Raw genomic sequence first — 27,984 nt, forward strand, 5'->3', positions numbered from 1 at the left:
TTTCAACGAGGCGATGAGCCGAGTTGAAATATAACCTTTCATCATTCACCAGACCAGACAGGTGGCGCTGTTGTATTTCACAGTACACAGAGCCATATCATAGGGTAATTTGTGTACTAGATTTTTTTTCATCCGCGAAACGTTTTTTTTTCCGTACACAAATGTTTAAAAGAAAAACGAAACTGAGGCCAGACGACAGGTGGCGCTGTTGTATTTCACAGTACAGAGCCATATCATAAGATAATTTGTGTACTAGTTTTTTTTTTGTACACAAAAATGTTTCAAAAAGTACTATTAAACGATCGTTTAATAGTGCGTACTATTGCACGCCATGTGACCCACAACCGTCCAATCAAATGACAGGAATTTATTTAGGTGTTATATAATTTGCAATAATATTAGACCGGGCGCCCGGAAGATTTATTCATGTGAAAAGATACAAAAGGTTTGATGATGTAGTTAGGTGCGTATTAGGGCGAGATGCAATATTCGACATTGCTGCCGGGTCACAGCCTGTACATGGGGCCTGTGGGGATCATAACATAGGGGGGTAAAAATGCCTTTATTCATGTGAAGCGATACAAGGATAAACTTTTTTGGATATCATTCGCAGTGGGCTACTAATGATTACATCACCAATGACAGCAACTTTATCCTGTACGGGGCGCCAAACAGCAACATTTTAGGGCCACGCCCAAATTGGTTTATTCATGTGAAGCGATACAAGGTTGAATCTTTTTTTAATGGCAGCAGTACATATTGGGGATGACAAAAACACCAATGACAGCAACTTTATCCTGTACATAAGCTCAGACAGCAGCCCTAAAGGTCCGCAGATTCCCCCTATTCGGCTATATACTCGGCGCGTATGTCGTCTTATGGCGTTCAGCTGAGTTAGAAATACGTGATACGGACTCGGACTGACAATAAATACACAGCAGAATGATAAAACAATAAATAAAGAGAGCAGTTGTTTGCTGTACCAAATCATCAAACATCAAACTCTTAGGAACTCGCCCAAAATGGGTTTATCCATGAAGTGTGTAATCATTTTTGAGCAGCTCAAATACCCGAGGCTCCATTCGTGATCAACAATGTTGATAATACAAACACATTCACGATAACGAGTGACTTTTATTTTATAATGGAAATATATTTTTATTTTGGAATAATAAATAACACCAACAAAAACACTTATTCGCCTCTGCGCATGTTTATTATACTATAGTAACCATTTACGTCAAAAAATAAAAAGGGTCGAAAATCGGCCATTTTTCGAAAATTTCCTTCAAAAAATGGCAAATTTTCGACCTTTTTATTTTTCGATAAAACTCGTTACTATAGCACAATTGACATGCGCAGAACTCATTATTCGACTCTGCGCATGTTTATTATACTATAGTAACCATTTATGTCAAAAAATAAAAGGGTCGAAAATCGGCCATTTTTCGACAATTTCTCTGTACAGGGATTTTTTCACAAAAATGGCAAATTTTCGACCTTTTTAATTTTCGATAAAACTGGTTACTATAGCACAATTGACATGCGCAAAACCCATTTTTCGACTCCGCGCATGTTTATTATACGATAGTAACCATTTATGTCAAAAAATAAAAGGATCGAAAATCGGTCATTTTTCGAAAATTTCCCGGTACTATAGTACAGGGATTTTTTTAAAAAAATGGCTAATTTTCGACCTTTTTATTTTTCGATAAAACTCGTTACTATAGCACAATTGACATGCGTAGAACCCATTATTCGCCTCTGCACATGTTTATTATACTATAGTAACCATTTATGTCAAAAGTGGTTACTATAGCACAATTGACATGCGCAGAACCCATTATTCGGCTCTGCGCATGTTTATTATACTATAGTAACCATTTATGTCAAAAATTAAAAAGGGTCGAAAATCGGCCATTTTTCGAAAATTTCCATGTACTATAGCACAGGGACTTTTCAAAAAATGGCAAATTTTCGACCTTTTTATTTTTCGATAAAACTCGTTACTATAGCACAATTGACATGCGCAAAACCCATTATTCGCCTCTGCGCATGTTTATTATACTATAGTAACCATTTATGTTAAAAGTGGTAACTATAGCACAATTGACTCAGAACTCATTATTCGACTCCGCGCATGTTTATTATACGATAGTAACCATTTATGTCAAAAAATAAAAGGATCGAAAATCGGCCATTTTTCGAAAATTGCCCGGTACTATAGTACAGGGATTTTTTTTTAAAAAATGGCTAATTTTCGACCTTTTTATTTTTCGATAAAACTGGTTACTATAGCACAATTGACATGCGTAGAACCCATTATTCGCCTCTGCACATGTTTATTATACTATAGTAACCATTTATGTCAAAAGTGGTTACTATAGCACAATTGACATGCGCAGAACCCATTATTCGGCTCTGTGCATGTTTATTATACTATAGTAACCATTTATGTCAAAAGTGGTTACTATAGCACAATTGACATGCGCAGAGCCTATTATTCGACTCTGCGCATGTTTATTATACTATAGTAACCTGTACTATAGTACAGGGATCTTTTAAAAAAAATAGCATATTTTCGACCTTTTTAATTTTTGATAAAACTGGTTACTATAGCACAATTGACATGTGCAAAACCCATTATTCGCCTCTGCGCATGTTTATTATACTATAGTAACCATTTATGTCAAAAAATAAAAGGGTCGAAAATCGGCCATTTTTCGAAAATTTCCCTGTAGAGGGATTTTTTCAAAAAAATGGCCAATTTTTGACCTTTTTAATTGTCGATAAAACTGGTTACTATGGCACAATTGACATGCGCAGAACCCATTATTTGTCTCTGCGCATGTTTATTATACTATACTAACCATTTATGTCAAAAGTGGTTACTATAGCACAATTGACATGCGCAGAACCATTATTCGCCTCTGCGCATGTTTATTATACTATAGTAACCATTTATGTCAAAAAATAAAAGGATCGAAAATCGGCAATTTTTCGAAAATTTCCCTGTACTATAGTACAGGGATTTTTTCAAAAAAATGGCTAATTTTCGACCTTTTTATTTTTCGATAAAACTGGTTACTATAGCACAATTGACATGCGTAGAACCCATTATTCGCCTCTGCACATGTTTATTATACTATAGTAACCATTTATGTCAAAAGTGGTTACTATAGCACAATTGACATGCGCAGAACCCATTATTCGACTCTGTGCATGTTTATTATACTATAGTAACCATTTATGTCAAAAAATAAAAGGGTCGAAAATCGGCCATTTTTCGAAAATTTCCCTGTAGAGAGATTTTTTCAAAAAAATGGCCAATTTTTGACCTTTTTAATTGTTGATAAAACTGGTTACTATGGCACAATTGACATGCGCAGAACCCATTATTTGTCTCTGCGCATGTTTATTATACTATACTAACCATTTATGTCAAAAGTGGTTACTATAGCACAATTGACATGCGCAGAACCATTATTCGCCTCTGCGCATGTTTATTATACTATAGTAACCATTAATTTATGTCAAAAAATAAAAGGGTCGAAAATCGGCCATTTTTCGAAAATTTCCATGTACTACAAAAAATGGCAAATTTTCGACCTTTTTAATTTTCGATAAAACTGGTTACAATACCACAATTGACATTCGCAGAACTCATTATTCGCCTCTGCGCATGTTTATTATACTATAGTAACCATTTATGTCAAAAGTGGTTACTATAGCACAATTGACATGCGCAGAACCCATTATTCGACTCTGTGCATGTTTTTTATGCTATAGTAACCATTTATGTCAAAAAATAAAAGGGTCGAAAATCGGCCATTTTTCGAAAATTTTCATGTACACAGGGATTTTTCCAAAAATGGCTATATATGCGCATATATTGCTTTGAATCATCTTATAGAGCCATACTAACCAGTTTTGTCGAAAAATAAAAGGGTCGAAATTTTGCAAATCCGTCTTCACTGTAGAGTGAGAATAAAGATTAATTATAAGCGTACGTATCATTTCGTCGTGAATGTGTTTGATTGGAAGAGAATGAATATACAAATATATTACTGCAGAAAAATCTCTTCATTTATATAAATTCACACTTCACTTTTAAAGAAACAGAATACAAATGTCATTTTATCTCACAATAACTATATTTTAGATAATTTGTTATGTTCGTATAAAGATTAGTTACATATGTCACTGCTTGAAAAGATCAATTTTCCATGTTTTACATAAATAATTCAGCAGTACAACAATGATTTCATTTTTTTGTAAAAACATTGACAAATTTGACAATGTTTTAGTCGCTTGAAAAGTATATGTACATACATTACAAAATTATGTTGATACGTGGTTGAAAGGGGCTTGAGCTAGGCTGAATATAAAAACTCAAATTTCATAATTGTTTTTACAGATGTCGTTTTATCAAAATATACTTAATGGGAAAATAATTAAAGGCGGCCTGTTTGTTCTGAGTATACACTTGTTACAAATTGTGTTGTTTTGGCAGATTTTACCAGACTCATAATTTTTAATTCAAAAACGTGATTTTAAAACATGCCTGCCAAGAATTGCATTGTGGTTTAGAAAATAGAATGAAAGTAGAACATTGAATGTAAAACACTGCAACTGGTATATTTAGAATACAACAAGGCGTAGTCCCTCACCATCAATTTGAACACCAACAACCCCCTCCCCCCCCCCCTGGCCAACTTTCTTATTCATTATTAAATTCCCATCCACTGAACAACCCATTGATCCCATTGATCAAACATAGTTTTGTGCCAATGTAGTAAAAATTAAGCTCTGTCTACACCATCATCTGACAAAAACATGTGATTTGCCCATATATGGACATGATGATGTCATATCACTACCATATTTGGGCATATCACTACCATATTTGGGCACATCACTACCATATTTGGGCATATCACTACCATATTTGGGCACATCACTACCATATTTGGGCATATCGCTATCATATAGTTTGATAGTGTAGAGCTTTACATTCATTTTAGTCCATCATTTGGCCTCTCACATTTCTTTAAACATTCTTAATAGTAACACCCGTAATTTAAACATAACATTACAAAAAAAAAACTAATCGCACACACACATTACTAAATAATATTAAGCATATAATAGGGATGAGGGCAGCAAACATAGAATATCACATTTTAAAAATGATATCAAAATAAAAACTAATTGTATTTACATATTATCAAAATAACTATCTCTGTAAATGAAATTATTCATTTATTTTTGTTGTTTTGTTTCGTTTGTTGATGATCGATAATTTATAAAATATTAAAAAATATTGAAATTTAAAACTCTGTTATAATATAAAGAAAAATAAAGAGTAAAAGAAAAAATTTAATATATGTGACTGATGTGACTTAGTACTCAAAACCATCAATGTCAAAGGTCAGAGGTTAGCTAAAAACTGGTTGTACATTCACTGAATAATTAAAAGATAATATTCAATGAAGAAACTGATTTAAGGGCCTTTCACAACTGCTCCGGCACGGTTCCGATCCGGCGACGGCAAATCCAATCGAATGTCTATGTTTCGTTTTTACACGGCTACACGCATATCGATTGGTGCTTGGCCGCGTGGAGCGTCGTGAAAACAAAACATTGGTGTTCGATTCGCCGGACCGGAACAGGTGTGAAAGGCTTTGATTGTCTATAAACAAAACCAGAAATGTTTGACACAACATAAGCAGTATATATTAATAATCCACACTAATGCACTCACTAAATGAAACCTGCATCATACACGACCTTGATGCTATATAAATAAAAAAACAAATACAATAATATTTAACTGCATTTGGTGAATTAAGAGTTTATGTAGAAATATAGATTGTCCCCACAAAGGTGATGAATTCACCCTACCATGGAGATACAGCATGCCTGCCATTGAGCATACAGCATGCCTGCCATGGGCTATGTCATTCTAAACCTCAAGCATTGTATATGCTATGTGTTATAAGATCACCAAATCATATAAAATGCCTTCCATGGGCTATGTCATGTTACACCTCAAGCGTTTTATCACCAAGTCATGTGTAATGCGTTCCATAGGCTGTGTCTTGGTACACCTCACCTTGTAAATGCTATGTTTTACTATGATTACCAAATCATACACCATGCCTTCCATAGGCTGCGTCATGTTATATATAACTCATGCCTTCCATAGGCCATGTCATATTATGATCACTGTAATGTTTCTTTCATAGGCTATGCTACATTTAAATCAACTTCTTGTATGGTTATGTCTCATTATGATCATCTGTAATGTAATGTTCCAGCATCATGTGCACACAACTCATGTACAGCGCACACAACTCATGTACAGCGCACACAACTCATGTACAGCGCACACAACTCATGTACAGCGCACACAACTCATGTGCAGCGCACACAACTCATGTGCAGCGCACACAACTCATGTGCAGCGCACACAACTCATGTGCAGCGCACACAACTCATGTGCAGCGCACACAACTCATGTGCAGCGCACACAACTCATGTACAGCGCACACAACTCATGTACAGCACACACAACTCATGTACAGCGCACACAACTCATGTACAGCGCACACAACTCATGTACAGCGCACACAACTCATGTACAGCGCACACAACTCATGTGCAGCGCACACAACTCATGTACAGCGCACACAACTCATGTGCACATTTGTCAGTATATAATTCATCACAGCATACTGTAGGTATGTCAAAGTGGGTTTTGATAAATATTCCTTGATTTTTCATAATTAAATAACACTTAATCACTGATCCACGCTCAGTTCATCATCAGATCCGTCGATGTCGCTTTCAAGCAGAGACGAAGGAGTGTCCGTGGCACCGCGCGACGGACCCATGCTAGAATGTGACCCGATACTTGGCGTACGGGATATAGTCTGTCTATTTGCCATGGCAACTTCGTAATCTAGCGAGTAAGATCCTTGTGAGGATGATTGGCTGGACGACCCAGCGCTAGTTGATGTGCGTGTTTGGATACCGCTTGGTCCTGCTATTATCGATGTACTATTGTTTCGGCCTTTATTTTGTTGTGCCATTTCTGAGAAAGTAAAACATTTTTAATAATAATCTTGGATCTAGTATATGCCTAATTAAATAAACATTATTGCAATTCATTAACAGGGAGTTTTTCGATTTCAAACGACCTAGGAACAATTTGGGCCATGGTAATTAATTGTGTGCATGTGGAGAAGTTAGGACGTACTTCCTCTCCCTATTCCACTACGATTTCGGTGATTTCTTTGCCTAGGTGACGACTGACGACACATCAATACATAGGTTCTAGGAAATCTAAAGCTCTCTAATATCTAGGTCCTCATCCACGTTAATTACTATCTTGTATTGAATTTTCCCGCAAACGACAATGTCAATTAGCTGAAACTAAGCCAGGACTGTTTAAAGCACCTTGGTTGGTCTTACCACTGACCAAGGGCTTCTATCGTCCAATGCACACCTTAACCATAGGAAAGGCATAAGCCAATGTGTCTGAGGCAGATACTAGTTACACTCACCAATAACATAAGGTTCTAATGCTTTTGGTACCATGTTCCTTGCTTCTTGTAAATGTTCCTCTTTACATTCACCTTTATCTAGGCCAAATGCCATGCCCATTCTCTTTAGTACTTCTATGTCATCGTGAATCTCAAATGCATTATCAAAACTAAACAGATACTCAAATCTAAAGAAAAAAACAACAAATGATTTCCATTGATTTACTCATTGTATTAGCTTTTATAACATAGACTGAAATCGTGCTAAGAAACTGAAGTATTTATGGTGTACATATTATACCAAGGCAATCCAAGTGAGTGAGTGGCCGAGCGGTTAAGACAGTGGAACCGTAATCACGTAGCCATAACATCGGCAGGGGTTCGGGGCTCACTCACTCCATGGTTCTGGTGGTAGAACGAGTCTTCTCGGATAAGGACTATAAACCGTAGGTCCAGTGTACACAACTTGCTCGTGTGCACTTTAAAGAACCTAGTACATCTTTCGAGACGAGTAGGGGGTTACCCCGGTGTACTAGTACATCACAGCCACTGATCACCAACTGGGCCCTCTGGGAGATCAGTCTTTGACTGAAGAGGTCACCCAGTATAAAGATAAACAAAAAAAAACCAACAACAGGATGCTGAGCTCTAGAGATCAAATGGTTTATCTGTGGCTGTGACAGGATGCTGAGCTCTAGAGATCAAATGGTTTATCTGTGGCTGTGACAGGATGCTGAGCTCTAGAGATCAAATGGTTTATCTGTGGCTGTGACAGGATGCTGAGCTCTAGAGATCAAATGGTTTATCTGTGGCTGTGACAGGATGCTGAGCTCTAGAGATCAAATGGTTTATCTGTGGCTGTGACAGGATGCTGAGCTCTAGAGATCAAATGGTTTATCTGTGGCTGTGACAGGATGCTGAGCTCTAGAGATCAAATGGTTTATCTGTGGCTGTGACAGGATGCTGAGCTCTAGAGATCAAATGGTTTATCTGTGGCTGTGACAGGATGCTGAGCTCTAGAGATCAAATGGTTTATCTGTGGCTGTGACAGGATGCTGAGCTCTAGAGATCAAATGGTTTATCTGTGGCTGTGACAGGATGCTGAGCTCTAGAGATCAAATGGTTTATCTGTGGCTGTGACAGGATGCTGAGCTCTAGAGATCAAATGGTTTATCTGTGGCTGTGACAGGATGCTGAGCTCTAGAGATCAAATGGTTTATCTGTGGCTGTGACAGGATGCTGAGCTCTAGAGATCAAATGGTTTATCTGTGGCTGTGACAGGATGCTGAGCTCTAGAGATCAAATGGTTTATCTGTGGCTGTGACAGGATGCTGAGCTCTAGAGATCAAATGGTTTATCTGTGGCTGTGACAGGATGCTGAGCTCTAGAGATCAAATGGTTTATCTGTGGCTGTGACAGGATGCTGAGCTCTAGAGATCAAATGGTTTATCTGTGGCTGTGACAGGATGCTGAGCTCTAGAGATCAAATGGTTTATCTGTGGCTGTGACAGGATGCTGAGCTCTAGAGATCAAATGGTTTATCTGTGGCTGTGACAGGATGCTGAGCTCTAGAGATCAAATGGTTTATCTGTGGCTGTGACAGGATGCTGAGCTCTAGAGATCAAATGGTTTATCTGTGGCTGTGACATGATCAGTTCCACATCCCCTAAACTGAATTTCAATTGGCCAATTGGTTTGCTCAAATGATTGGTTACGAACACCATGGCCAAAATATACGTACACCATACAGTACTGCTGGTATTTGTCGCAGCCAGACATAAGATCAAAAGACTGTTACGAGTTCCTATCTTGGCAAGGTGAGCTCAGCGTCCTGTTGTAGCTTTTATTATACTTACTTATCATTTGATATACTGCAATCAATAACAGTCTTTTTGCTGGTGTTGACAATGATGTAAGGTAAGTGGATTGCTGAGCTGCTACTAGGAGCACTCACTGACCCAGACTGCTCCATTGATTTGTTCCTTTGAACAAGGTTCTTAAATGCTATTTGCTGATGAAAAAATAATAATAGAATAATTTTATTTAAAAGAGAAATTAATGATAAAAAAATCAACAAACACTATAAAGCTCTGTCTACACTATCAAATTAGACAAAAACAGTGTGATGTAGCCAGATATAGTAGTGATATGACATCATGTCCATATATGGGCACATCACATTTTGGCACATAAAATTTGATAGTGTCGACAGAGATTTAGTATGAAAGTTTATCAGTGATGTGTAGACAGCATAAATTGTAAAATCACCTGTAGTATTAGTTCCTGTAGCTGTGTAGTCTTTTGCCGTATTCGTTCTTCCCTTTGTTTTTTCTCCTGTTCTAAATTCTGACATTCTTGCGCCGAGTTTGTTGGTAAGCCAATCCATCGGATTTCTTTCTTTTCTTTGGAAATGATATTCATGGCCATTAAGACGTTGAGGGCGTCGTAAACTCTCCTTCGGATGTTTTTCTGATCATACTGTGCCTATTCAAAAAAATTTTAAAATTTCATTTATTTGTCTTTACAATCTTAGATAATTAGTAAGTGTCATTACTTAACTAGTATTTAATTAAAATTAAGAGTAAAAAATGGTAGTTAAGATTACAGTACTAACCTGTTCTGATGGTGATAACCTGTGGTGCGGTGGAATACCTGCAAACTCTTGCACTAACTCGTCAGCAACCTCATTATATGATGTTACGCCTTTCTTCTGAACCTTCTCACAAACCTTATTTGAAAAATGTCTAAGCCCCTTGCCTTCTTTCTCTCGTTTTCGCCTCTTTCCACTTCCCCTATAAAAAATGTAAACAGATTTGCATAGATGACATCAATACTGAATGTATGTGTACTACTATAGTACCACAGTAACAATTATTCTTAACATAATATAAAAAAAATGCCTTTACTTACGAGAATTCTTGATTATCGCTGTCCATATAAATTGTTCTTTTCCTACTGCAAAACCAAATTAAGAATATTTGGATTAATATAAACAGTAGCCACAATGTTTCAATCTTTAAAATTAAAGATGTATTGTCCCTTGAAACACAAAAAAATGAAGGTCAAAATATTCTAAATTTAAATCGGCCATATCAAAGTAATATTAAAGTTATTCACTTTAAGTCGAAAATTCGAGCCAAAAACAACAAGTTTACGTAATTAACAGGTAAATTAATTTGATTACATTTCGTCTAGAAAATCGTCGTGAGCGAAAGTAAACAAAGATTTCAAACCATGAGTATGCATTATGCATGATGCTAATTAGGATTGTTTACAACTTGCACGGTTGAGAAGGTGTTTTCACACAGATCGCGAGGAAGTTTTATGAATATGCATACAGAGTAGCCAAACAAGCGCGTTGCAATATGAGATATGTTTTGATCAAAAACTTTGACTGGAAGTCAAAGTTATTTTTTGAACAAAAAAACGTCTGTATTTCAGTTAAATAATTTTTTTTTCGACTAATTTTTGGTGAAAGTTAATAACTATTATGATACTTCAAAATAACCCACTTTTTTTCAAAATCTTATATTTTTTATTTTTTTGGAATTAGTCAAAGGGACAATACATCTTTAAGTAAATAAAAAAAGAGCTAGAATAAAGCTCTGTCTACATTATCAAACAAGTTTGACAAAAAAAAGTGTGATGTGCCCAAATATGGTAGTGATATGCCCAAATACGTTAGTGATATGACATCATCATGTCGATATATGGGCACATCGCATTTTTTTGTTACATAAAGTTTAATAGTGTAGACAGAGCTTAAGGCACTAATTATTCTTACCCCCATGGTGACTCCAGGCCAACAGGGGCTAATATATGTGGACTGCCACCTAAAACCGTTGGTACTGTACGCTGTTGGGTTCCAAGAATCTGAAGAAAATATAAAAAATTGAATTTCATCAACTGTTAATACGAACATGAAAACATTCTCTTAAATAACTTGGTTCTTAAGATCTGTTTACACTATCAAACTGTATGCGACAAAAATAATATGATATGCCTATATATGGACATTATGATGTCATATCAATACCATATTTGGGTATCACTACCATATTTGTGCACATAACAATTTTGTTGTCAAACTAGTTTGATAGTGTAGACAGAGCTTTAATGTGTATGTATCCAATGATCTATGTATTTGGTACACCAGTAATCCTGATCAAGTGACGTTTCACTACTGTTGCTTACCACAGGTGATCCTGTAGTTGTAAGTGTCCTGTGTTGGCTCTTAGGCAAGATCTGTGCTTCAGTCTTCAAAGGAGACGTCTTGTACATACCTCCAGGAATCACCGCTAAAGGTAATGCTAATGTTCCTAAGAAGAAGAAAAATGTATACAGATTACAGTGAATTTTTATTTATTTATTTCGGTATATATAAAAAACATACAAAACAGCAGCACTGAAAAGTCTGAAAACGTTTGTTAACATATATATATATATATAAAAAAAACACATACAATATTGCAAGTTTAAGAAAGAGTTAGCATTTATAGGTAAGTTTAACCCTTTTCTGTTGAAGTTTAAGATTGATCTAATGAGGAGGCCACTAGCCTTTTGTAGGGGCTATGAGGGTATCTGGCCTCTACAGAAGGCTGGTTTCCAAACTTTAATATTTTTTCTTAATACATTTACAGATGATACAGTAGCAATTTAAAAAATAAATTAGGTTAAAATTTCGCAATAAACACAGTCAGATTTGAATAATAAACACAGTCCTTAAATAATAAACACTTGTTATTAATAAGATTTCTGACGACATTTAGATTGGTTTTAGCACACATTAGAATATCAGCTTACAATGAATTACCATAATACATCTAGTGGTGGTAGTATTATCTATATTGTATGTCAAGCAACATAATGAATATATTTACAGTATATTCAAGTCTATGTTGATTACATTTAATACAAGCTACAGCATGTGAACAAGAACAACAAAATGGTGGTTTTAACCGAATAAAGTCTAAATTTCTCTTGTGAATTTGAGGGAGGCTCTGGATTCGTTCTTTCGTTTTTTTTTCTTTGGGTGACTATTTATCATTCTCACAGATTTCCTTATCTTTATTGTTTCAAATTAATTAATTAAAATTCAGTTAATCACTGGGCGGTTTAGAATTTATTCTGTGCCTGTGATGTTTATAAATGAACCTACAGTAACACTTTAAATCTATTATCAACTAATACAAAAAAGAAATCAGCTATTTCTTGGCTATTTCCCGATTATTTTATGAAATACAGTATAACGAAATTCCAAGTCTTAGGCCTTAGTGGTAAAATTACAGTACACTGTAGTAGCAGAAATAACAAATATGTGCCCTTAATAATTAGCAGCAACAGTAAAAACATGGCAAGCAATTGATTGTCAAGGCCACAACCTGAAGGCAGCAGGTTGAACCCCATAGAACAGAACCATATAGTATTATACTGTTAGTATAGTATTAGGGTGTCTAGAAAACTCAGATCTAGAAAACTCAGATCTCAGATATATCTGAGTTTTCTAGATCTAGAAAACTCGGATATCTGTAGTATTATACTGTACTATAGTATACTGTAGTAGTACGTGATACTATAATATTTGTATTTTGTAATAACAGAGATATATACACAGTCAGGGAAAAATTTCATTAAACAATTTTATTTAGCAATATTGCTAAATCAAACTGATTTTTAAGTCGAGAAACATAGTTTTGTATTGTATTTTTTGCTACACAATTTTCAAAATGTGTAGCAATAAGGTTGTTTTGTATAGCTTTTTGCTATGCTACACTGGCGAAAATTTTCCCTGCACAGTATAACAAGGGAGTTGTTTTTAATTCGCTGGTATAGCAATCAATGGCAGTGGGAACAGTTTCAACATTAGTTAATTATTATATACATCCTATTCTATTTTAATTCTGGGTCATTCCATCTCAGATCACCCAATGAGGTAAACCCTACCTCTTCCAATTTTGATGAAATTTGGTATATAGGTGATTCATAGCAATTAAAGCCAAAATTTCAAATTTTAACTTTATCGGACCAACGGTTTTCAAGATATCGCAATTTCAATTTTCGGTTTTTACGCAAAAAAGGGCGCGTCCGCCACGTTTCAAAGAGCTGTATCTCGGGAACTATAGGTTCGATTTTAAAAGCAAAGGTATTTTTGTAAAGGGGAGACCATAAGGAATCTAAATATACTAATTGTGTGTGTTTTATGTTAATTTTAAGTTGAATAAAACTTTGACATATATTTTGACCTTGAAATTGACCCCGTGGAACACGCCCGTTTTGTTGGTGACTATCATGAAAAATGTAGCCCTACGTGTCAACTACAACATATAAAAAAATTGGAGGGGTTTTTTTCTTTGTTTCCATGAAATTACAATTTGAAGTTGACATACCTCTTCCTTTTAGTGTATTTTTGGTGTCTGTCCATGCATTACTTCAATGTCAATTTGATGTATTCCAAAATTAATTTTATTACAAACTAAATATTATTATAATGTTACAATTGTCTATGTCTGGCCTTTACTCATTTTGGGAAATACTGTAATTCCTAGTCGAAGAGGATTTTATAAACGGAGAGGCTATAATACAATGTACATTTGATTCAGGAATCCAACAACAGTCTTCTTTGGAGGGCCAATAAAAGGTTTTCGCTGACCCATGAGGATGCATAAATTTAATTTGAAAATCCCCAAACTCTTCTGAGAGTGAGACATCCACCACCAAACCAATCCATGGGACACCATCATAACTACAGCACACAAAATTCTGAAGTCTAATAATGGTGGGTTGTGTATCAGCAACAATTTCATTTTCATCACTGAAAGATTCTTGAATCACTACCACATCCGGAGGGTTTATCTGGGTACTAAGTTTGTAGACCTGCATCTGTGCCAGAGAAACGGGAACAAAGCGATGATATTGTAATGTACCCTTGATGGTCTGGGCGAGGTTGAATCTCAGCTTTATTTCTTTTTCCACAGTAGATACCTCATCTATTCCCTCATGAAAAAAGTTGATGCCTGGAATGTCCATATGAGCGAGTCATATGGCCGAGCGGTTAAGGCAGGGGCGCCGTTTACCGTACCTAAAAGAGCCAACAACAACATCGGCAAGGGTTCGAGGCCGACTCGCTCCTAGTTCTGGTGGTGGAACAAGTCTTCTCGGATAAGGACTATAAACCGTAGGTCCAGTGTACACAGTTATAACATGTGTGTACTTTAAAGAACCCAGTTCATTATTTGAAAAAGAGTAGGGGGTTACCCCGGTGAACTGGTTCACACAATAGCCCCTGTATCAGGGGGATTACCACCTATCTGATAGGACAGTGATTAATTCACTATTGGTAATCCTTGGCCACATTGCCTAAAGACATAAAATAAAAATAAAAAATTACACAGTAGTCGAACATACTGAGAGATGTGATAATATGACATTCAGTCAAACGCTGTAAGCTTCTCATAGTGACAAGCCTCTTAACGGTTCCACCTATGCCATCACACGCACTCTTGCCATGTGATGTAGCAAAAAAATTCCACTCGGCGTCTAAACCAAAATCTTCCTGGTGGTGGCAAAGGTTAATAAAGTTATATTTGTTTTTGTATTGGCCGCCACATCCATCTGTGAAATAATGAACTTTTTTCATGGTTGGTAGTTTTGTTTTTCTATAGGGGATGACAACCTTTAAAAAGGCATATACAGTAACTGTTGTATGTTCTCTGCAATCACTTATTATGCATATGTTAATGTGCATAATAACATAGTAAGGACACTAAACTATGTGTCAAAATTGATTTTAAAAGTATGTGAGTTACCCAGTATTTCTCATATCAAAATATATCTACTGTTTAAGTGGGCCTGATGAGAAAGCGTAACAATAAGACACCTTAACAGTTAGTGTTCACACTGTGTATAAGTATAACAACACCAAAAATACACTAAAAGGAAGAGGTATGTCAACTTCAAATTGTAATTTCATGGAAACAAAGAAAAAAACCCCTCCAATTTTTTTATATGTTGTAGTTGACACGTAGGGCTACATTTTTCGTGATAGTCACCAACAAATTGGGCGTGTTCCACGGGGTCAATTTCAAGGTCAAAATATATGTCAAAGTTTTATTCAACTTAAAATTAACATAAAACACACACAATTAGTATATTTAGGTTCCTTATGGTCTCCCCTTTACAAAAATACCTTTGTTTTTAAAATCGAACCTATAGTTCCCGAGATACAGCTCTTTGAAACGTGGCGGCCGCGCGCTTTTTTGCGTAAAAACCGAAAATTGAAATTGCGATATCTCGAAAACCGTTGGTCCGATAAGGTTAAAATTTGAAAATTTGGTTTTAATTGCTATGAATCACCCATATACCAAATTTCATCAAAATTGGAAGAGGTAGGGTTTAAAATTCCATTTTTTTTGGGTGAACTGAGATGGAATGACCCTTCTATTATTTAAACATAATCAGTGCATCTATTGGCTATTTCTATTGGTTGTTTAAAATATATTTATTGTCAGTGAAATTGATATTGCAAAGAGAGAGTGGGTGTTCAAAAGTTAAGGGTGGTTGACATTAGCAGCTACTGCAAGAAGAACACAGTGCATACTACTGTATACTATATTTAAATACAGAATATAATTCAAATGCCATGTACAGTACAAGTATGATGGGAAACCAACTGTATTGTATTGTAGTATATAGCATAATGCCTATCTTGACACTATGTATAAGGTACATGTGCAGTGTACCATTTTGCTATTGTACTTTAAATTAGCAAGTAATGTGTAAAATACTAAACAATCTATGCAAAGGCATCAAATTAATATAATCATTCAGTCAGAAATTTTAATATTGAAATGTTCACTGATTTGGAATGACACGCAAGAAAATAGAAACTATAATTCCATTATCACAAATTCTGTATTGAGATATGAGATTTGAATGAAACACAGGGCAGTGAAGAGATTATAATATAAGAGTGTAATACTGTATTGAGATATGAGATTTGAATGAAACACAGGGCAGTGAAGAGATTATAATATAAGCGTGTAATACTGTATTGAGATATGAGATTTGAATGAAACACAGGGCAGTGAAGAGATTATAATATAAGCGTGTAATACTGTATTGAGATATGAGATTTGAATGAAACACAGAGCAGCAGTGAAGAGATTATAATATAAGCGTGTAATACTGTATTGAGATATGAGATTTGAATGAAACACAGGGCAGTGAAGATATTATAATATAAGCGTGTAATACTGTATTGAGATATGAGATTTGAATGAAACACAGGGCAGTGAAGAGATTATAATATAAGCGTGTAATACTGTATTGAGATATGAGATTTGAATGAAACACAGGGCAGTGAAGAGATTATAATATAAGCGTGTAATACTGTATTGAGATATGAGATTTGAATGAAACACAGGGCAGTGAAGAGATTATAATATAAGCGTGTAATACTGTATTGAGATATGAGATTTGAATGAAACACAGGGCAGTGAAGAGATTATAATATAAGCGTGTAATACTGTATTGAGATATGAGATTTGAATGAAACACAGAGCAGTGAAGATATTATAATATAAGAGTGTAATACTGTATTGAGATATGAGATTTGAATGAAACACAGAGCAGTGAAGAGATTATAATATAAGCGTTTAATACTGTATTGAGATATGAGATTTGAATGAAACACAGGGCAGTGAAGAGATTATAATATAAGCGTGTAATGCTGTATTGAGATATGAGATTTGAATGAAACACAGAGCAGTGAAGAGATTATAATATAAGCGTGTAATACTGTATTGAGATATGAGATTTGAATGAAACACAGGGCAGTGAAGAGATTATAATATAAGCGTGTAATACTGTATTGAGATATGAGATTTGAATGAAACACAGAGCAGTGAAGAGATTATAATATAAGCGTGTAATACTGTATTGAGATATGAGATTTGAATGAAACACAGCGCAGTGAAGAGATTATAATATAAGCGTGTAATACTGTATTGAGATATGAGATTTGAATGAAACACAGGGCAGTGAAAAGATTATAATATAAGCGTGTAATACTGTATTGAGATATGAGATTTCAATGAAACACAGGGCAGTGAAGAGATTATAATATAAGCGTGTAATACTGTATTGAGATATGAGATTTGAATGAAACACAGAGCAGCAGTGAAGATATTATAATATAAGAGTGTAATACTGTATTGAGATATGAGATTTGAATGAAACACAGGGCAGTGAAGATATTATAATATAAGCGTGTAATACTGTATTGAGATATGAGATTTGAATGAAACACAGGGCAGTGAAGATATTATAATATAAGCGTGTAATACTGTATTGAGATATGAGATTTGAATGAAACACAGAGCAGTGAAGAGATTATAATATAAGCGTGTAATACTGTATTGAGATATGAGATTTGAATGAAACACAGGGCAGTGAAGATATTATAATATAAGCGCGTAATACTGTATTGAGATATGAGATTTGAATGAAACACAGAGCAGTGAAGAGATTATAATATAAGCGTGTAATACTGTATTGAGATATGAGATTTGAATGAAACACAGGGCAGTGAAGAGATTATAATATAAGCGTGTAATACTGTATTGAGATATGAGATTTGAATGAAACACAGGGCAGTGAAGAGATTATAATATAAGCGTGTAATACTGTATTGAGATATGAGATTTGAATGAAACACAGGGCAGTGAAGAGATTATAATATAAGCGTGTAATACTGTATTGAGATATGAGATTTGAATGAAACACAGAGCAGCAGTGAAGAGATTATAATATAAGCGTGTAATACTGTATTGAGATATGAGATTTGAATGAAACACAGCGCAGTGAAGAGATTATAATATAAGCGTGTAATACTGTATTGAGATATGAGATTTGAATGAAACACAGGGCAGTGAAGATATTATAATATAAGCGTGTAATACTGTATTGAGATATGAGATTTGAATGAAACACAGAGCAGTGAAGAGATTATAATATAAGAGTGTAATACTGTATTGAGATATGAGATTTGAATGAAACACAGGGCAGTGAAGATATTATAATATAAGCGTGTAATACTGTATTGAGATATGAGATTTGAATGAAACACAGGGCAGTGAAGAGATTATAATATAAGCGCGTAATACTGTATTGAGATATGAGATTTGAATGAAACACAGGGCAGTGAAGAGATTATAATATAAGAGTGTAATACTGTATTGAGATATGAGATTTGAATGAAACACAGGGCAGTGAAGATATTATAATATAAGCGTGTAATACTGTATTGAGATATGAGATTTGAATGAAACACAGGGCAGTGAAGAGATTATAATATAAGAGTGTAATACTGTATTGAGATATGAGATTTGAATGAAACACAGCGCAGTGAAGAGATTATAATATAACAGTGTAATACTGTATTGAGATATGAGATTTGAATGAAACACAGGGCATGCAGTGAAGAGATTACAATATAAGCGTGTGTAATACTGTATTGAGATATGAGATTTGAATGAAACACAGGGCAGTGAAGAGATTATAATATAAGCGTGTAATACTGTATTTTAGACTGTATATTCTCTTTATTTAAAAAATAATGATCAATTTACATCTTGTGGCCAAATTGCATGTAAAACATGTCAAAAATACAAATACATTTTGACAATTTCAGTGAAAAACATACGACCTGCAAATTCTAAACTTTCAGCACTTTATATTTTCAATACAATAATGATTTTTTTTTAAAGTACTGTTCTAAAATCAGACACCGCTAGGCTAGTCCACGATTCTGTGTCTTACAAGAGGATGAAGTTGATTTATTTATCTTTGTGGGTCCATGAGAGAACATTCAGTTCAGATTGTATGTCTTTGTGGGTCCACAAGAGAACATTCAGTTCAGATTGTATGTCTTTGTGGGTCCACGAGAGAACATTCAGTTCAGATTGTATGTCTTTGTGGGTCCACGAGAGAACATTCAGTTCAGATTGTATGTATTGGATGGAAGTTTAAAGCCTCTTTCATCACACTGGACTTTAATTATAATATTTCATGGGTAAAGTTACAGTACCTTGGTTAAATTCTTTTTTTTTTTCCAGTATAATAACGCAAATGGCTTAAATGCGGATTTACCTACCAGGATGTAAAAACATGGATGATAAACCACAAAATGTAAAAGTACAATTGTAAGTATCATGAATGATAAACCACAAATGTAAATGTACAATTATCTGTATGTACAGCATGTGGAACTAAAGTGAAACAACCAGCAACAAGCAACAAATCCCTTCATATGCAAATGATCTAGTGATTGAATAAAGCCATGTAGGCTAATCCCCAGTTACACTGCCTCACTGGCTTACATTCTGTATGCTGCTGCTGGCTCCATTCATCTATCAGTGTAAATACACTGCTAGTTCGATTTACAGAAAAGAAAAGAATACACACTAGAATGTATTGAATGGTCTACATGTATTCACAAGACTATGGATGGGCTACTTAGTGCAAGTTGTACAATAATCTGCATATAGCTTTGGCTCTCACTGTAATCTAATAATGTTATAGTGTTGTTTAATCCTAAGAATGTTCTTGGATTGATTTGAGTTAATGATAGTAGAATGTTATTAAGAAGAAGAGTTACTGTACTCAATCAAAATATTTAAATAACAAGCCATTTTGTTAATTTTTTTATTTTTTTTTTTGCCAAATCTAAGTCTAAAGCTCTGTCTACACTATCAAACTTATATGGACATGATGAGGTCATATAACTACCACATGTGGGCGTATTACTACCATATTTGGGCACATCACTACCATATTTAGGCATATCACTACCATATTTAGGCATATCACTACCATATGTGGGCATATCACTTTTTTTGTCAAACTAGTTTGATAGTGTTACACTGTAGACATAATTCAGCCCGCTCTCCTCACCTTTGCTTGTAATTGTTGGCTGTAAGTTGTGATCCTTTAGCGTTTGTAGTCCACTGTGTGTATCCAACATACCAGCCTAAAAGAACAACAAAATATTCATATAAAAACATGCAAGCACCAAGATGCTTATTTCAAATAAACTGTATTTTCTACTTTTTAAGATCAAACAGACAATTTGAATTTTAAAATAAGGGCTACAATGAGGGTCCTTAAATGGATCCACCTATGGACACAAATGTCTTATTCAAAATACAAGTTTTAATTGCTAGAGATTGACAACCAAGTTCAAGTAAATCATATCAGTGTAGTTAACACACTGGATCACAGCCAAGCTTTTCTGTATAATAAACGGACACAGGCCAAGTATTACCCTATAACAGTACAAATGTTGAAAATAATGGTACATAATTAACCATTATTTTATGCTGTGTATTTACTGTATTTTGAAGAAAAAACCCTTGGGACGTCAAATGATAAAGTGTAAACTGGTTAACCCTTGACTTTCCAGGACAGTACAGGAGAAAATTTAATTAAAAAATTTTGTTTAGCAATATTGCTAATCAAACTGATTTTTGAGTCAAGAAACATAGTTTTGTATTGTATTTTTTGCTACACAATTTCAGATTTTTGCTATGCTACACTGGCGAAATTAGTACAGTATAAGGTATATTATCATGTTTTATAATCTATTACCGCCATTGGTAAAACCAATTACTACCATTTTATTTATGTCATTCATTCAATAGATGATGGGATATTACTCTGGTGGTATACCAGTATTGATCTCATTCATTATCATTGTACAATGCATTTCAATAATTGTGTTAACTGCTATGAATGCTGCTATTAGCATTCTACTATGAAGTGATAGGATTGAGTAGGGGCCACAGGAGAGTAACCAACCAAGTGTAAACAGGCTCTTCTCTGTCTAACTAGGTTAACACAACTAGTAAATAGGGGCTTTAAAACGTAGTGTTTGTTAAGGCTTGTTATTTGCATAGACAGGATGGTATCCTTGTTTGTAAACTCTAATTTGAAAGATAAAATTCTTTTGTATTATTTTGTTTTAATATCAATGCTCAGCTATAGTACAATGATAACGATGTCCAAGAAATACGTGGACACACTTGTTCTGTGCCAGTTTTTAAAATAGATTAATTCACCACATGTAGATATTTGGTTTTTTTAAATATTAAATGTAAATTCACTATACAGTTGGTGTACACACTTGTTCTGTGCCAGTTTTAAAATAGATTAATTCAATTGATTCACTGATATTAAAATTAAATTCACTATAAATAAAATCTGAAAACTTCATTTGATCTGGATTTAAAATAGTGACAATAATAATGCACTCTAATATGAGGTCTTTATTAATATTCTAAACTACTGTTTACTTAATTTTTTGTCGGGAGGGGGGGGGGGAGAGGTCAACGGAAGGTCAAAACATTTGTAGAATACCATAAAATATCACAAGGTCAACGTCAGTCAGACAAATTGTACTGTTATAATCCATATTGCAGGATGTAATATAAATGTTTCCTATTGTATAATATACTGTAATAGTTGAGAAAGGAAAATGCATTTACACAGCAGCACAATAGAAGGGCAGCAAGTTGACCTTCAAAAGGTCAATCACATGTAACAAGTGTAGTATGTATTGGAATGCATGGTTCAAATCATGTAGTAGGTCGTTATGTGAATGATAGCAAATTAAGAATTGTGAAAGCAAACAATGAATTGAATGAACAAAAAGTGGTATTGTCACCCAAAAACATGAACAAAGAAGATTAATATAAAAAGACTTTGTTTGAATAGGCCATTTTGCAGTTTTAATAAAATTAATCACTTCAATAAAAAAAAATAATAATATAAACACAAATAACAACAATAAATTCAACCAAAAACCCATTGATAATTTGACTATTTTTTGCTTTAAATTACATTTTTTTAGGTAAATAATTTTTTTTAGATCCATTTTTTGGTCAAAGTGACTATTAGTATTAATATTAGTATTATGTGACATTACAGTAAAATGACATACTGTATTTGACAAAACAAGTATGTTTTCAGGGGACAAAACAAGTATGTTTTCAGGGGACAAAACAAGTATGTTTTCAGGGACCAAAATATATCTTAAAATGTTGTACAAACTTCTTTGGCTATGCTCTCCAGGCCTTGTTCTTTGTAGAAACTGAGGATATCATCCTGTACTATCTGATGGCCAGCTGCCTTGGATGGCGTTGTTGGTGCACTCTTTACGGGGCTGCCTTGTCCTATTAAAAAAACACATTTAAAGATCAACAATTTCGCCATGCAAACTTTTAAACAATGGTACTATTAAAAACAAATTTGTAAAATGTTGCTACTCCATAAAAATCCTAATGTACTTGGTACTAAAGTTAATACTAAATAACAAACATATTAAATAATGTGATAATAATAATTATATTATTGGTAATAATAATAATAATAGGTTTGTAACATAATTTTAATAAAAAACTGTAATATTATCAATATTGACCTAAAAAAAATATTTGTTTGTACATCGTGCAGCTGCAAGCTAAAATTTGATAAATTTATAAACGAACAAAAACTGATAATATAATTGTTGTTTCGTGCTGAAGCTTCATGGGATAAAATAAATATGCTATTAAAAAACAAACAATACAAAGGTTTTTGAAAATCAACAAACCACTTTATGATTAATAATAATGAATAGAAATACAAAGCCAATCATTTGAGAGAATCTCTCCTACTTTTGAAATGGTTTGCACCTAATTGGTGAACTTCACTCAGTGTAAACAGACAGCATGCATTATATAAACAAATATAAAATTGTTTTATTTTATGCTAGGCCCAGGGTTTATAACAAGCAGCTATCCCAACCATAGTGATGTCATGGCTTAGTCAAACACAAAAGATTGTTTCCACTACACCAAGCACCTGGCTAACTAGAATTCCTTCATTGTGGAACTTGGGTGCTAGACAAAGGCATTGTTCATTAAGTTTAGCAGCATCAGTAAAGATTTAAATGCCAATGCACAAACCGGTTCTTTTGTCTTGAGAAAAATTAATCTTAAAACAAATTTTAAAATACACAATGTTAAAGACAGCTGACCATATTTTGTTCTGAGTTTAAGTTTGCCTTTTAATAACTTTGGGCTTTAAAATTTAAAGAGAGAGATAACATAAGCTAGGACATGTGTTTATAGTTATTCTTCTAGTTCAAATTCAACAACTTTCAAAAGTCAGTTATTTTTAAATGCCCTAAATATTGGATCATTATTATTGTACATTATATTTAAATTATATAGATTTTTTTTAAATATTAAATAATCTTTAATAATAATATAATATTATTTTTATTACAATTTTTCAAATTCGCCCCAGAACACTGATGATATAGCCCCAATGACGAGAGTAATTGTAACGCATACACAGAATGTGTTTATTGCTACATGTTGAGATATTATAGCCCAGTATTGATTACCAATACTGAAAAGTCAACCCTGATGTTCTAGGCAATGACAGATTAATGGCGGCTTCACAATACAGTAACTAATCCACCTTCACAGTGGAACATACTTTTGTGTGCAAAAGAAATGTCGATTGTAAATAACTGTTATACAAATAACTACAACATGGTAGTAAGTTACAGAGATGAATGACGATAAACAAACATGACTTTAGCTATGCATTTGTTTTTAATTTCTAAAGAATGCAGAATGTTGTATTTATAGCCAGAGGAGAATTAGCAATTAATGTACAAATGAGGTCACTAGATTTGACCTTTGATTCCTCACTAGAGACCTCACAGAAAAAACAAAATAAACATCATATTATGCATTGCTCAGAATTGAAGAGCTCACTTCAAATTAAAAAAGTAAAGGTATTTTTAAATAATTGAATTAACCCTGTATATAAATCAATAATTAACATTCACTGTAACAGTTACCAAACCTTCTAATCTATCCTAAAACAAAAATGTGAAGGACTGAAATGAAATATCCACCATTGAACACAGAGATAGTGATTGTAACCATGGCCACTGTGTACAGTACTATATTACTGTATTGTGGTAACCACAGTTACACTGTAAATTGTATATAAACACAATTAATGTAATCTCTAATCTACAAAACTACAGATTTCCAGATTATTTCATTACTTTTTCTAATTTATAATTATTTATAATTTATAATTATAATTTATCTTTAGTTGGTGAATGTTTCAAAACATGCCGGAGTTTTGAAGTAGAAAAATAGTACATAATAGTACAGTACTGATTCGGGAAATTCCAATGCAAAATGCGTTGGAATATAGACCACACTACTCATCAATGTTGCACATATTATCAAATACATACAGTAATGTTGGGTACATGGCCACCAACATTTGACCTAATTACTGTACAATCAAGGGAGGTACTACACTGTAGATTATTTATTCATTATTATCATTTTTGTTAATGTCTTACCTCACAAACATGCCTTAGGAACTTTATAATCAAGGAGGAAACAAAAGGGCAAAATATTGACAAATCTAAACTGAATACTGGTATATCCCTTTAAACTGCAATTATCCATCAGATAATAATGTTTGAAATTCCAATAGCGTCACCTTTAACACAGAATGCATACCATACAGAGACTGTATGTGAACCTTAATGTTGGGTCAGGTATAATCATTAACAAAACATTATATAAAATAAGAAACAGATATTTAGACTAAACTTGAGTGGTATCAAATGGCTACAAATTGTAATGTTTTATTTCATCGTTTTTGTTTGCTTGACTTAACAAAAAATTTAGGCAATTTTGCCAATAGTGTCCAAATTCACTGGGGATAGTAAACTTTAAGTGAACCACGATAGTATTCTTAACTTTTAGGACTAGTAGAATTTAGCTATGTATGTACTAAACAAAACTTTCAATTCACAAAGGATCAGAACGTCTAGCTTGCATGCATACCGTAATGCTACTTAATACTCTGTGTTTTTGGTAAAAACTATGACAGTAAACATAATTTTTAAAATAATTTTTTTTAAATATGGATAAGGAGTCAGATGAGTTTTTGGATTTTATTTTTTTTATTAATATTATAAAATTATTTTTTTATTCTTAAAAACTGTTCAATTTTTTTGTATGTCAATTTTTTTTATCGAACTTGAAATAAGAGAGACTTGTGCCGTATTAATTCATTGTACTGTGAAAGATCAGCAGATCAGGTTGCTTCCGTTCTTAAATGCCCTTGAAGAAGTCGGTGAAAAGGGCTCAGGAAATATCTTGTTAATGAAATACTGTTTAATCTTCAAAAACTGAGCCTTTGTTTACTTTGACTATGCCTGGTTGTGCATGTTGTGTAGTTTGTTGCGCGGATCCAAACTTGTCATGGGGACGAGTTCTAATGTATTAATTTTTTCGTTATTTCACACTGCATCAGATATGAGCTAAAGGATTAAAACTTAAAATCTACTAAATCAGTAAAAATTAATAACTACAATAGAATTTAAGCCACAACCCAGATATGCAATGGCAAGCAAAATGATTCTAGATTGACAAAGTTTAAATATTTGAAACATAGGTCTAGGATCAAAGGTCAGACCATCGAACCATGTACAGTACAGTAACCCACCTTCTTGGATAGCTCATATGCACTATTAAAAGAGCCTACTGTAGTACAGGTACACATTGAGAAGAGTAGTGGTTTACCCTGGTGTACTACATCACAGCCACTGATCAGAAACTGGGGCCAGTATGTATAAAATATTTCAATTTACCCTAAGAAAACTTCCAATCTGCTTAAATACGTCTCTATAAAATACTGATGTTATTGCATCATCAAAACAACATACAGTTACTGTAATACAGTATAAGGAAATTCCCAATTACTGTAGTCACTTCCTTTTTTGTAAGGAAAATTATAAATTATTGATGAAGCTGATTTTTTAATATCAATGTAACAAACAAAGCAAAATAAATTAGACAGACGATTGACTTGTGTCTAGTAGTATTGAACAATAAAATCATCTACAGTACAGTACATGACATTGGTAATTAACTAGACTTTATTTTTAGGGGTGTCTTGCTGTACGGAAATTTAAGTTTTCTTTTCTCAGATATGGCTACTGTATGTCTATTTATCCGGTTAACAAGACATTGAATGTTCTATGAAAATCAAGCCAAATTTCCACTTTGTTAAAAAAAAATTGCAATCAATCCCAAGTAGGATAATATTCATCATAGATTATACATTCAGACAGACCCAACTAAATGTAACGGTAGCAAAGAACACGCCTTTTAAAAATATTGTAATGACCAAAAACACAACTTAAAGGATGACGCGCACACAATAACATAAGACTGATTGTTATACACTTCTATATTAATTAGTAAATATATATAATATATAATCATACCATACTTTTATTTTAATCTCTTATTCAACCAAAAAAAGACAACATAACTTGTATGAGAATCAAAACAAATATTTATTAATGGCATGCATTATGTTAGGCCTACATTATTTTTTTCATGTCCAACAAGGTGTGGTGTAGATATATTACCATTCTGTTGCTACTAATATTAAATAGAGGCCTAGGCATAGGCCCCAGTTATTTACAATCTATGCAAGAACCAGGTTTAATTTTCCATGTTACATTGTTTTTATTTACAAATTATGGCTGTATAATTAAATGTAGGAGGAGGGTATACAAAATAATTCTTTGATTTTAATAAGCTCATACGATGATGTAAAATCACTGTATATAGGCATACAATAGGATAAGCCTAGATTGTATATAGGCCTGGGCTGAGGGATTACTGTAACTTATTACCGAGCTGGTAAGCTTCTAAGCTTGATTGACCCAGCCAGGCCTGGGTTAGGCCTAGGTTAGGCCTAGCCTAGCCTAGGCCTAGATAATTTTGGAAAATAAAAACAATAATAATAGGCCTAGCCTAAACAAACCTTCGTCCACCCAGAGACTTGTCAACGTGGCAGCAGAAGTAGTCGTCATATTAACGAATGTTGCATTTAATCATTAAAATTCTGGCATTTAAATCTCACTATCTCCCAGGAGGCGAGTAATGATGTGCACCACACGGACGGCCACTATCGATCGGTGGAAAATTATCCCAAATTCTCACGCACCTGGGTCGTCGTCAGAGATAAAAATGGCGAAACAGGGGAGCGTTACTGTTTTCAAATGTTAATTTTTCAACTTAATAAACTTTGATTTCAGCCATCGTCGCACCAGCAAATAAAACAAAACTTAATGAATTAATTTACAGAATAGAAATACAAATTCACTCAATTTAAGTGCAATTTAAAAGCAAAACACTACAGCAACTTCCTTTGTAGGTACCCCAATCGTCAAGCTATAGAAAACTGAGCTTGGCGGTGGCGATGTAAGGATGTTGTTGATTGGTCAATTACTGATGGTTTCAGAAATTGTTGCGGCTGCGCATTTTGACAGATGCGATCT

General features: G+C 34.0%; 1 protein-coding gene across 1 annotated transcript; it reads right to left on the reverse strand.

Moving 5' to 3' along the window:
• Nucleotides 1-4,091: 4,091 nt before the first annotated feature.
• On the reverse strand, nucleotides 4,092-27,869 carry LOC140050463 (transcription factor Dp-1-like). The gene is made up of 11 exons (XM_072095668.1): nucleotides 27,468-27,869; nucleotides 22,653-22,774; nucleotides 20,499-20,574; nucleotides 11,742-11,866; nucleotides 11,332-11,420; nucleotides 10,458-10,502; nucleotides 10,162-10,339; nucleotides 9,816-10,031; nucleotides 9,404-9,558; nucleotides 7,569-7,735; nucleotides 4,092-7,096 (listed from the first exon to the last, which is right to left on the reverse strand). The coding sequence occupies exons 1-11, from the start codon at nucleotides 27,514-27,516 to the stop codon at nucleotides 6,804-6,806; spliced, it is 1,515 nt and encodes a 504-aa protein (XP_071951769.1). The 5' UTR covers nucleotides 27,517-27,869; the 3' UTR covers nucleotides 4,092-6,803.
• Nucleotides 27,870-27,984: the final 115 nt, after the last annotated feature.

The sequence above is a fragment of the Antedon mediterranea genome, chromosome 5 (assembly GCF_964355755.1).
Source record: "Antedon mediterranea chromosome 5, ecAntMedi1.1, whole genome shotgun sequence".
Taxonomy (NCBI): Eukaryota; Metazoa; Echinodermata; class Crinoidea; order Comatulida; family Antedonidae; genus Antedon; species Antedon mediterranea.